This window comes from Anopheles coluzzii, chromosome X (assembly GCF_943734685.1).
Source record: "Anopheles coluzzii chromosome X, AcolN3, whole genome shotgun sequence".
NCBI lineage: Eukaryota > Metazoa > Arthropoda > Insecta > Diptera > Culicidae > Anopheles > Anopheles coluzzii.
The window spans coordinates 1169371-1182233 of NC_064669.1; the positions used below are offsets into that span (position 1 = coordinate 1169371).

Here is a 12863-nt window from a genome sequence, read left to right on the forward strand (position 1 = left end):
TTCTTCTTTCTTTTTTCCACTTCAGCGGCTGTTCGTTTCGGTATGTTGTGTGTAACCCCTTCGAACCCTGTTTGTTTGTTTTTTTTTTGTTCAACTTTAACACACTCAAACATGGCGCCTAGTTTCGCTGCATAGCCAGTATTCAGGTCGAATCAATATCGTATCATACTTTCTTCAATCTTTGTTGTTTGTATCGTGTACGCTGTGTGGATTTTCGAATGTGTGTGTGTGTGTGTGTACGAATGTATAGGTGATTTTGTCGTGTCATGTGTTTACGGTTTGGTTTGAGCAGTTTCGTTCTTCAATGTTTGTGCCGTTTTTTTCCTCTCTCTCTCTCTCTGTCATTAGGTTGCTCTCGTTTTGCGCGCACACACACACGCTACAGTTAGTGATATGTATCTTATATTGTACGAGCAGCAAAAGAAAATGGCGTTTTCACCGGGAAGAGGAGGGGGTAGAAGGATGCGATCAACTCCTTCTTCGCGGCTCGCTTCGCGGGAATATTGTATCTTGGGGATAATTGATTTAAATTTGCTCTTATCTATTATGCGCCCTTGACCTTCGCTGTCTACCCTGCCCCAGCTTGCGGATTTGATTTCCCTTGTTTTTTTTTTTTTTTAATTTGTTTGTTCGCCCTCTTCTCCTCGCTGCCTGCTCGTTTTGTTGCCGGAACAATTTGAAACACTCTAATACGGTATTGATTGATATCGTCGGGCCCGCACCGTGGGCGCTCCTAGCTCTATGTAACGCTTATCTTTCATTGCTAAGGTATGTATATATAATATATAATCGTTCCTCTAAGTGTACGCATAATTGGTTGCTAGAGTATAACATTTTTCTTTTTTACTTTATCTTTTTTTTTATTTTATTTTGGGGTTTATTTTTATCTTTTTCGCCTGCCATCCTCTTTGTGGCACCGTTAAGCACAGCAGCGAATGGGGGTACAAAAGGGGTGATGGAGGGGTAGGGGATTTGAGGGATGAGGCTCCTGGGAGGAAAGATGGGACAGAGTGGGTAACTCTTCTAGCTGGCGATGGCAAACAAACAAAAAAGGCTTCTGCAGATGATCTCTCTCTCTCTCTCTCTCTCTCTCTCTCTTTATTTCTCTCTCTTTCTCTCTCTCTCTCTCTCTCTCTCTCTCTCTCGCTCTCTCTTTCTCTCTATCTTCCCTCTCCGTCGAGCGCCAGTGTAAGCTCATGCAAGGATGTACCAGGTGCCCATGCGTGTCTACCAGGCTGGGAACCTTTAACAATCTTATTGTGTTTTGTTTTTTTTTTTAACTGTGTCTGTTAAGGCAACTCGGGGACGGGAAGGGGCGAAACGGTGTGATTCTGCATTCGAGTAAACCTAAACTGAGTATGTTAGTGTGTGTATGTGTGTGTGTGTTGTGTTCTCTGTTTTTACCCCCCACCTTTTGTGCCATTACTACTGCTGCTGCTACTAACACGCCCCCGTGTGGCGATTATGACATGCACCGACACTAGTATTACCTGCAGATGGCGCTATCGTCGGCAGTGCAGACGCTGTTGGGCGCCGCCAGGAACAGCTTACCGCTCGAGCAGGCGCACAGCTGGTAGATCTTGCCCGCGCCGTCGCCCCTGGCGGAGGCGGGCAGCAGACCTCCGCCGCCGCCCACCACCGTTTGCACCGTCTTCAGGTTCGGCATGTAGATGGCGCTCGAGTCGAGCCGGATCTGTACGAAGGAGTGGAAAGATAAAATCACAGTGGTAGACGATGTGAGAGTGTTAATGCTAAGAAAATCACGATTGCTCAACTAAATGGCAACGTGTTAGGAGCAAAAAAAAAAACGCCCTGTTTTTCGTTTTTAGTGGTACCTTTAGGCGTTTATCCACAAAGGACGCCTAAACTGTATCATTCGGTGTTTTCTAGTGATATTTTAGCTTCATAAGAAGGGAATTTGTCCATCTGCTACTAGTTATACCACTTACAAACCTTATTTGATATGATTATTTCATTGGTAGTGGCTTTTGCAATATTTTTATACGGATTGCATTGATTCTGGCATTGTCATTTTATTACAAAAAAAAAAGAAAATATCTAGACTTTATTACCTTACGCTGTGAAGATTGTTTAGACGCTGTTTTGATATCTTTGTTTTGTGCATTGCATAGATTAAGGTTTTGTTATATTATGTTAGGTATTTTGCATAAATCAAGGCGTTGTTGGATTATATCAATGAGTAATTGTTTTGCTCAAGTATTTAATAGATCACATAATGGAATTGTATGCAAGATGACGTTGTTTAGCAATAGCGGTCACCGTCATGCTTATTGGATTCTAGTTTGAATCATTATTTTCGTTTGGTCATTTTATGAATATTGAAAAAAAACATGAATTTAACAAATGTATAAACACCTATGTTAGTAAAATGGTTATTTGGGGCGTTAATCAAATTGAATAAAAAAATGCATTTTTTCCTTCAACTAAACATCTCGTTGAACGAGTCAATAAACTCGCCGCAATTTTTGCAAATGATGTTATAGTATGTAAGTTGAATAGGCGTTCTAGAATTGCATAAAATTAGGCGTTCATAGGTAATACACTTAAATTTTGTAGATTTGGGCACTGTTTTGCAATCAAATCGAAATGAAGTGCCACCCCCCCCCCCCCCCCCTCCAAAAAGGTATACTTACACTGCCGGCCACTGAGTGAAGCTTCAGATCGTTGAGACAGGTCGTCTCGATGCCGCCGGCCCGCGACTGGATGAATATTTCCTGAGTGGCCCGCGCTTCCAGCGATCGCGTCGGTGACTCTAGCCTGCGCACGGAAAATGGGAAGAAAATTTGTTTTTATGTTTCATTGTAGCCACCATTCTCAATGTCACCAGCCTCGGGACGTACGCGCGGGTACTCACTTTAAATCCTTGCCGGCATCCGCACGGACCAGCGGCGTCTGGATGGAGTCCCGAAACGCGACGCCACCTTCACCCTCGACCCGCAGCGAGCCGGCCCCCACGATCACCTCGTCCCGGTCGACCGCGAACAGGTTGGTGCCGTGCGTGTCCGTGATGCGGAAGTGGTTCGCCAGCACCTCGAGCCGGTCGTGGCCGAGAAACAGCTGGTTCTCGACCGCACCGTACGCGTTCCGTGTGTTGATGCTCAGATTGCGCGATGATTCTGGGGGGGGGGGGGGGACGGAAAGCCAAGACGGAGAGCCTGTTATCGAGGATTACGCTCAGCCAGCGGTATCGAGCGGCAACTTACCGACCGAGATGGGTTGTCCGTGTTTCGAGCGGATCGAAGATGCCCGCAGCGTGTTCAGCACCAGCGCCTGTCCTGTAAGCTGAATGCCACCGGGCACAATCTTCAGCTGGCCCATACCGTTCTGCGGACGAACCGAACGAGAGGGAAAAAACAAGATAGCCGCAAGTGAGTGGGAGAAGAGATTACCGTTGCGTGCCGAGGAAACCCCGAAAGCCCTTTGCAAAAAAAGGGCTTCCAAGTACACGCACCGAAGTCACCTTTTTTCCCAAAGAGAGCCCAAAGTAAACGTAACTGGCTAACTGACATTTTTGATTTCTATCCGTCTGCGAACTGCACGGCGGAGGGTGAAAGAATTGCTCCCCTCCCCCCCCCTCCCCAAAAACCGACCGAAAACAACTTAATCAGCTAAATAAACAGACCATCAGACCTGCCATCAGATCCAAAGCGGGCGGGCAGACCATGCCCCAAACCACCGTGTCAAGGGCAAACGTGCGGGAAGGGGTCGAAGTTAAACATCAGCCCAAGCCACGGCCCCGGCTGCCTGCTGTAGGTCGTGAGAAATCAAACTTCTTTCAACCCAATTGGCGGCCTCGCAACACCACCTCTTCCCAGGCACCCCTTCGCAAGTTATTCCGAGCCTTTCGGAGTGCGAAAAACACCCGCAAGGAGTTGGGAAAACAAATCACAAAGTATAGAAGAAAAAAAAAATACCAACAGTAGAACGAAATTCTCACTCGTTTAGCCACGACAGGAGAAAAACGGCGCTCGGGGCGTCGGAAGGGAAATAAATAAATAAACACGTGTCATGATCTTTACACTTGCTGCCATTTCTAGCATGTGATGTGATGTGTGTGTGTATGTGTGTTTACGAAGACCGTCCCGATCCGGTGCGGCCAGGCGCAAAAGGTCGACGGTGCTTGATGGACACTTCATCGGCAAACTGAAGTGACCCGAAATGGAAGTGAAAGTTTCAATTTAACCCATCATTTTGTGGGCAGTTTGTTGTGCGTTTCTTCCTCTTTCTTGCTCATGTTTGTTGCCGACCCAACACTGGGGGAAAGGTGCCATACCATGACACACGAATTTGAGTGGGAGCAAGCGGCGGCAGTCAACGGGAGGAAGCCAAAAGGTAGAAAGCCCTCTTGTGTGGCTGAGCCGGTTGTCCAACGTTGATTGTTTGCCGATGAAGAATTGGAAGTTGGGAAAACTAGCCGGCAGTGGGAGCGACGCACCAGCAGCAGAATGGTTGAATCTTTGAGATTGAGATAAATTGGACGGATGGATGGAATTCGAGCAGCTAGCAGCAAGCGTGTGCTCTAACGCGCCGTGGAACTATTTCAAGACAGTGGCGGAGGCAGCAGTGCAGGTTTAAAAGATTGTTTGATAGACGGCAGTGAACGGTGGTGTGCGCTGTTATCTTTCTAGGTCTTCCTGAGTATTTTTTGTTTCCAATGTGGTGAGTTTTCTTGGTCTCAGGGTTCAGTAATAATCCATTTTTACAACAAGCAGCCGATAACAGCCTACCAACAGTCGTTTTGTTGCGAGAGTTGCATAAGTTTAGGCGCTTAGCTAAAAGGCACATGTATCGAGGGATGGCAGTGAGATGGCTGGAAACAAACAGTTGTATGTGTTCTTCATGCGATCCAAACAATCAACGTTTAAATGCAAACTTCTTATAAAAAATAATAAGATGGATATAATAATAATAATAATAATAATAATAATAATAATAATAATAATAATAATAATAATAATAATAATAATAATAATAATAATAATAATAATAATAATAATAATAATAATAATAATAATAATAATAATAATAATAATAATAATAATAATAACAATAATAATAATAATAATAATAATAATAATAATAATAAAGTAATATAAAATGATAAAAATGATAGATGAAGAACAGAACACTAAATGCATTATAACTTACACATCCTTTTGCGATTCATCAATAGGAATTCTAGCTCGACGCCAGAAAGTATGCAATTTTTAGACATTAGTACATTTTTCATTGAAAAATAAGGGGTTTGTTCAGTTGGATCGTTTCGTAACCCAATATACATATGTAATAACATATTTAATACATTCATCTCCTTGTTCACAATCTAGTCATTTTATAAGAATTTACGATTTCAAAAAATCTATTAATGACAAGTATAGATGTTATATTTTACAACATTTTAATCATTAAACATATTGCATACTTTCTGGCGTTTTCGACGTCGTGCGAGGGTTGTTCTTTACTATTATGAATTGCTCTTAACAAGAAGAAGAAAAAAAAAACTATCTCTGGAACGTCACTCACCGAGGAAAACTCCATCACCTTCATGATCCACAGCGTCAGCGCCAGGTTCACGATGATCATCACCATCAGGACGAAGATGAGCGCGTACAGACACTTCTTGCGCCAGCCGTACAGCGCGAGCTGCATGCGACAGGCAGACCCGCCTGTCCCGGCCGTCGGGTCCGCCTGGTGCAGCGGGCCGCTCGCCGTCGACTCGGCGACGGGTGGCGCGGCAAGCGGCGGCTCCACCCCGCCCGATCGGGACGTCTTGGCCAGGGGCAGCGTTCGGCCGTGCACGCCATTCCCGGTGCCGCTCGGACCGGCCATCGTTGGCTTGCTGTTGGTGGTCGGTCGAGCAGAAAAGGAGACACGCGACGGTGTCCCGGTGCCGCCGGACGGTGCTTGGCCCGCGGCTGGCGATTTCAGTATACCGGTTGTGGCGGTGGAAGCGGCTGGTGCTGCTGCTGCTGCCGGTGGTGGTTGTGACGGTGTCGGAGCGTCGCTGCGCTTCACTGGTGCGTCCGCTTCACCGTCCGGGCCATCCGGTGGGCTGGGCCGGGCAGCGTTTCCGTAGCTGCTGGTGCCTCCGATCAGCCGCGCCGGTTGGGCCGGGTACAGGATCGGGATGATGCGAACGACGGGCTCGGGCTTGCCGCTGGGCTCCCCGCCAGGAGGTGTGGCGGAGGAGGTGGATGGCGTGGGACTGGTCGATGGGTTTGGCGAGCTCGGCGCCCCGGCCGCGGTGCGCTTGAGCAGGTCCGAGCCGGCGTAACTGCGCAGCGGGGTCGAGCTGCTGCTGCTGAAGAAAATTGACCGCGGATCGTCTCTGGAGGGAAACGGCCCGCAAGACGTGATATGGAAAGGGAGCAAGAAAAAGGGATTAACTATGAGCAAACAAGTAAACAAACCAAGATCAATCGGCCGAACAAGCTGTGCTTGGTGCGCGGGGGTTTTCCAGCGTCGCTTGCGATTGCTCCAAGATAATTGCAAAGATATTTTCCCACAAGTAAAACAACACAAGCACGATCCGGTCACACAGAGCTACAGCTGTGGAAGGCACAAGAAACTGTCCGTCTGTCATCACTGCGTTACTTCGGCTTGGGCAACGCGACCCGCCGTCGTCTTTGGCAGGCTTTCGGAATTTTCTTTTCAATTTATTCTACCCCTCCGGCGGCTCCGCTCCCATGATGATGATGGAAATAAGTGCATTATCGATTCTAGCTCGGGAATTTGCACACGTGCCCACCCAAACACCCACCCAGCACACACAGCGCTTTGTCACGCATACACAGTGCAAATCAAAATCTAACGGCCATCGCTACGGGCACGTTTTCCATATTAATGGCTTGGTTCCATTGCTTTCTTCCCGCTCACGGACGAAGCTGTCAAAGGTCGTCGTTAGCTCCGATTTCCACCGACCTCCTCACTCGTTGATGTATTTAAAATGGTGTGTGTGTGTGTGTGTTTTTTTTAAATAATAATAAAAAAAACCCCGAACACAAACAAAGCTAGTTCCCAGTTAGTAGAAGCTCGGTTGGCTTCGGGTTTGCAGTAGTTGCTAAAAGGTAAGTGTCTGACAGAGTCTGTCCACCTGTGCTGACGCTTTGCGCTTGGTCTGGCACGGGCGCACTAACAGGTTTGACAGGTGAGTGAAATGGCGAGGCACGAAGCAACGTGGTTTGCGGGGTGCGTAAACAATGCTTGCCGTGGTTGGATACGGAAGTAGAAGATAATTTAGACACATTTAAGAATGGAATGTGGTTTTGTGCTACGGCGGCCTCTGTCCAATACGCTACAAGCTGATCGATTTCCCAAATTAAAAACCTTGCAAAACATCAAACAGCCTATTAAGACGCCTCGACACGATGACGTTTATATGTGCGTACCGCGCACACCCATAACACGCAGAGTATAAGCGAGCAATAACAATAACAACAAACAAAACAACATCCCTCAGCCGGGCAATAAAATTCGAACAGGCAAAACTCCTCGTCTGGGCCCGTCCGCAAACATTCCGAAACTAAGAGCCAACGCGCCTGCCCCTTGCTCTCGGCAGAAACCGAGCACTTGCCCCCCCGAGAGACGGGTGTTTATGAATATGTTTATCTAGACATCGCGCTGTGTATATGTGTCGGCCGGCCTGCATGTGTGCGGATGGGGATACTTAGTGGTTATAAATAAACACAACGGCCCGCCACCGTGGTTGCGCGGGGTGCGAAAAGTCGGGGCTACGCCGAGCGAGATTTTCTCGTTGCTGCAGGGCGTCGCAAAGTGGGTCATAATCGGGTGCACGCTGGGAGGTTGGAGTTGGCGTGGAGGTTTTTTTTTTAATGGTAATTCCACTTCCGTTGACCGGCTCTTCGCCACTCACTTTTTACGATGCTCCCAAGCAGCCAGAACACTTTGATAATTACACTCTTGATTCTGCCCGCGTTCTTGCGAGAGACTAGATGCAGGGGGGAAAACCCCAGCACATCTAGTTTGACACTTGCCCAACACAGCGATAAGAAACATTCACACTCGGACACACTAGCATTCAACACATTGAAAGAAACACACCAAATCGCGCTCGACACGTGTCCAGGATAGGATTACATCGGCATGCCTGGCGAAGGGTGGGTGGAACGCCCTTATAGAAATTGTCCATAATTATGTGCTGGCGCACAGCTTCACGACCGATCACGGGTGAACACTGTCGCGCAGGGGGTGAGGTACCGACCCGCCCACGGATTTAAAACATGGGCCGATATATACACTCTGACAACTGACGTTCGATTAGTAAGGGTAGTCGAACGAACGGCGCCGAAAGGCACTCCGCAGGTGATAATGGGTTCGGACTCACAATCCTTTAATGCCGACGCCTCCAACACATTCGTCCAACTGGTAGGGCACTGCATCCACGGAACATTCAGGTCCGAGCCGGGTTCTTCTGACCGAAAGCTGGCGTTGATTGGTGTGCTGCCAAGTCTGATTTGGAGTTTATTTGGAGCGGATTAGGTGGGCATTAGCTTTGGAAATTTGTAAAACCGACCACCAATGGACCATGCCCGTCCTGTGTGCGCTTTTGTGGAACACGTTGGCCTTCACACGTGCGGCTGGGTGGAGTACGAGTGCTACGAGGTAATGTTATGTCCGCTGTCATTCCGATGCACCGAACTGCTGTAAATGCGTGTGGTCTCGTTGGCATTATGGGAACGCTTAAAAGCGCTTTGCTCTTGTTTGTTTGAATGCAAATTGAAAGAACCAATGAAATAAAGCGAACGTTCACTTCAGACGTAGTGATTTCAGTAAGATCTTTGGGGAATAGTATGGAGGAAGCCAATTTACCCAATCATTCCAATAGTATTATGAATGCCGGAGGATGCATTCCCGCACAAGACCTTGCGCTGCCTCCTCCCAGGCTCCTCTACACCAGCCGAGTGTTTAACAAACAATCAAACATCAATCGGCACGCAAAGGTGGTCAGCCCCGGGTTGGAAGAACGCAAGCAAAAGCCGCGGATGCACACGAAGAATACTATTTATAGTGTCGGGCACAGGTCCGTGTTGTGTTCGGTGCGTGGCAGAACCGTCGCACAACTCACCTTGAGTAACGCGACATGGCGTAGAGTGTGTAGCTTTACACGTGTGACGCGAATGCCAAAATGACAACGCCCTCGCTGATGCTGTTGCTCGGTTTGACGCGTCTTTCCTGCTGTCGTCGGTCCTTGGACCCTTCTTTTTTTTTGTTTTGCTTGCCAGTGGAAACTATTGATTGTAGCGATTGATTTAACGCTCGACGAAACGCACGATCTGCGAACCGCTTTACGCCCGCTTTACGCACTTGCACAAACCGACAGCCGCTGGAGCGTACTGGCACGAAACGCGCTAGCATCCAGCGGGACCTAGCAGTGACACGTTGGCGTACACCGACATGCCGTCACGCGATTTGGTCTCGAAGCAGCAAAACGCACCGAACCGAACTGAGCCCGCGTCACCGTGTGTGTTTGTGCGCGCGTGCGAAACCTCTGGCGTAGAGTACGTCCGCGTGCGGCTACTCTAGAGCGAATACACACACCAAAAAAAACAAAAAAAAAACGCACACGCGCCGATCCCGATGACAGAGCGGAGGACGTAGTGAAGTGAAGCTCTAGGCTTAAAAACACCACCCAAGCTTGTCTGAACGATGAGTCCTCTGCGCACGAGCAACTGGGCCGTGGAATATGAAGCAGATGAACGACAATAGGAGGGTAACGGTGAGACTGTTTCACCTTTCTTTGTCGAACGCTCTCGCCCTTTCCTACTCTCTTTCTCTCTCGCTCTCTCTTTCCCTCTCTCGCTCTCTATTTCTCTCTCTCTCTCTCTCTCTTTCTCTCTTTTAATCTCGGCGAACGTCGTAAGCACACTTTACGAGACGTGGTTCCCGACGTGTGTTCACACCTGCTGACGCTCGTTGCGAGATGAAGCATACTCGGACTAACTTCTACTCGAAACGCTTGGGGAAGTCGACGCTGACTGGGCATCCACAACACGCTGGTGATGGGAAAACTGAAGGTTTGGTCGGAATCGATTCCGGCTCGACTTTTTTTTTTCAAGAATTGCGAAGAGTAGATCCGGGATAAGTTTACGAAATTTCAATCTGAATGGCATTCAGAACATAGGTTAAATCAAGTTAAATTGCAAACTTTTTTATCTGAAAAGGTAGTCGAAGTTTTGGAATGATAGTCGGAAGGAAAAATAAATCCATCAATAAGTCCATCATATCCAGTATCATTTCCCGAATCAGCTCCGCAATCGGTTAGAGCGTCCAGTGATATAGAAATCCAGTTCCAGTAATCCAGGTTTCCAGAATCGGCTGCAGCAATGTCTCTCTGGCGGAACTAAAGGAAGCGTACTCTCTCCAAATGGTTGTGTTATATACGTTGATGGCATTTTTTTACCTCAGCTTGCATTTGTAGGTTTCCTCCTGAATATGGTGGACATATTTTCTGCTTAGTTTTGTTCTCTGTTTATGTCCTCACAATTGATTTGTTTGGTCGTACATCGTACAAAGCTCTCTAGAACTAGTCTATATGTGGTTAGCATTGCATCTATCAAAGACCTCGATGTGTGGTTAAACGACAAATTGGTGCTTTACGTCAGCATACGTCAATGACGGACTAATGCTTCGGTTAGTCGTCGAGTTAAAGATCTGCTCTGTTGGTCTCCACCATACCCTATCCGTTGTCGACTACTTAGCTTAGAACTCTCCAAATTAGGCGCTTCATGATCCTGTTTGTCCCATTTCGCCACTTTTTTTCTTTGCTCTAATTTAGATTGCGCCTTCTTTGTTATCGCCTGTTCCCTGTTATGTTCCGTCTCGTCCCTTACGCCCCAAGAGAATATTGAATTCCACCCAACCCGTTAGCGACCTACAATTACTACTACGATCTTTTCGCATTCAATGCTCCAGCTCTTCCCTTTCTCTTTTACGCTTTGTAACTCCTTTTTGTCCTATCCGATGCGTTAATTCCGGCACATACATTCCTCGGCTTAGTCATAACTTAAATATTGTTGAGCCACAGGTGCACATTTCGAAGTTTGCTAACATAAATTACTAAATAGATAAATCGGTTCCAGTATCGATTCCGGATTAGGTTTCAAAATCGACGCCGAACGCGAAGTCGGAACCATGTAGTTCCGCTTTGGGAGCGCTCACCACTACAACCAATTTTAAAACCTTACTTCTGTTCCACTGGGAAGAAGTGTTGCGACTATACAGATGAGAGATATGTCAAGATCCGCTTCTATCTTGTTTCGTCTAGCAAGCGTCGTGAGCTAAACGTGATTTGAAAGATCATGCTCCAATTCTGCTTCATGCCCCCCCCAAGGCTTAATGTCTTCTGACCAAATGGATTCAAAGCAATCTTCAAACGCACTTAACGGAGCAGCCTCAACAGTTGTTAGCACTTCACAAATCAACTCGAGCGTATGGGGGGCAATTATTGAACACACCGAAACAGGACACCAGTCGCGCCGTTCGCGGCCAGTTCGCCCCTTCATGCACATTCCAATTGGACCTGAGGCCCATCGCAACGCGGAAGCCGATGAAAAGTATTTTTAGCAGAAATTGGCACACACGCACAGGCAAACACTCACACTCACTACTTTACAGCGGAGTGCAACACTTCGGAAGCGTTCCACCGTTTGAAGGGCTTGTTGGCGTTTATTAAACTTTCCGTCCGCCGACCGCTTCCTGCTGGCGTCTCTTCGCTCGATCGCTTTACGGCGCAGCCGGGAAGGAGGTTGGGTAATTATTTTACGCGTAGATTTATGACCTCCACGTGAGTGCTCCAGAATTCTATATTTCCACTCGTGGTCGTTGGTGTACTTTACCCGCCCGGTACAGTATACGCTCCATTGCACACACACAAAAAAGGAGCAGTGCAACCGTTTTAAGACTGTTTTGTACTTGTCGGGCGTATGAAGTTGGCTTTAAGATCGTACTTTTCATACGGTCGATTCCATTCACTTCCGGCCGTCTTTACTATGCGACCATCTTTCCGTCTTTGAAATTCTTTTGCCGGGGAAACGCATATGCTCTGGCGTGGGGCGGAGAGCAAAGATCAAAATTCGATTGCAGCTACGAAGCCTCTGCTCATCTCCCACCCACTGCTTTATCTTTCCACAACGGCAGGGCAAAGTGCTGTGCAAGACCTGGCGTCAAGCGGACTTTGGTGTTTAAATTTTGGCTTTCGCTAGCCGCCGCAAGCCCCGCAATGTTGGGGCCATGCAGCCTGTAAGCACTGAGTGCCTGAGACGCTGGGTTGCGCTCGGGCAAACGGGTACCCCGGAGCGGAAACAAAAGCTTAAACTCCACAGCCCCAACAGGGAGGACCGATTACGCGCGGAAAGTGGCGGGTTGAAGGAGGTGGGCGAGCTGGGCCGTGCAAAATATATGCCGGAGAGTAATGGTAGAACTTTTCTGCCCCGAGAGCGGCGCGCATTATACGCCCCGTTGTATTGGACAGATTTGCATCTGGCGAAGAGGAACGGCATAAATTTTCGGCACCCAGGAAATCGGACTTTCCGACCGCTAAACCCGCCCCCAGCGCCTCCATCTTACCCGCTAGCACGCTCACGAATTTTTGGGCAATGTCTTTTTTGGGGTCTTTTGTGGACAGTGCTGGCGGGAGGAAGGTACTAACACTACCACTGCACACACACACACACATACACACACACACACACACACACACACACACAAACTCCTTCCTCCTTCAAAACTCTGGTTTGAAAAGCAAAAACTTCTTGCAAAGCCTCCCTTCGGGTCGATCGTTGGAAAATCGCAACTTTCGATTATTAATACATGACGACCGTCCT

The 12863-nt window shown here is 47.8% G+C and overlaps 1 protein-coding gene across 1 annotated transcript; it reads right to left on the reverse strand.

Annotated features, from left to right (window-relative positions):
* Window positions 1-324: 324 nt before the first annotated feature.
* Window positions 325-9888, reverse strand: LOC120955110 (delta-sarcoglycan). Its single transcript, XM_040375637.2, has 6 exons — window positions 9107-9888; window positions 5545-6349; window positions 3225-3345; window positions 2876-3137; window positions 2655-2778; window positions 325-1693 (listed from the first exon to the last, which is right to left on the reverse strand). The coding sequence occupies exons 1-6, from the start codon at window positions 9121-9123 to the stop codon at window positions 1487-1489; spliced, it is 1536 nt and encodes a 511-aa protein (XP_040231571.2). The 5' UTR covers window positions 9124-9888; the 3' UTR covers window positions 325-1486.
* Window positions 9889-12863: the final 2975 nt, after the last annotated feature.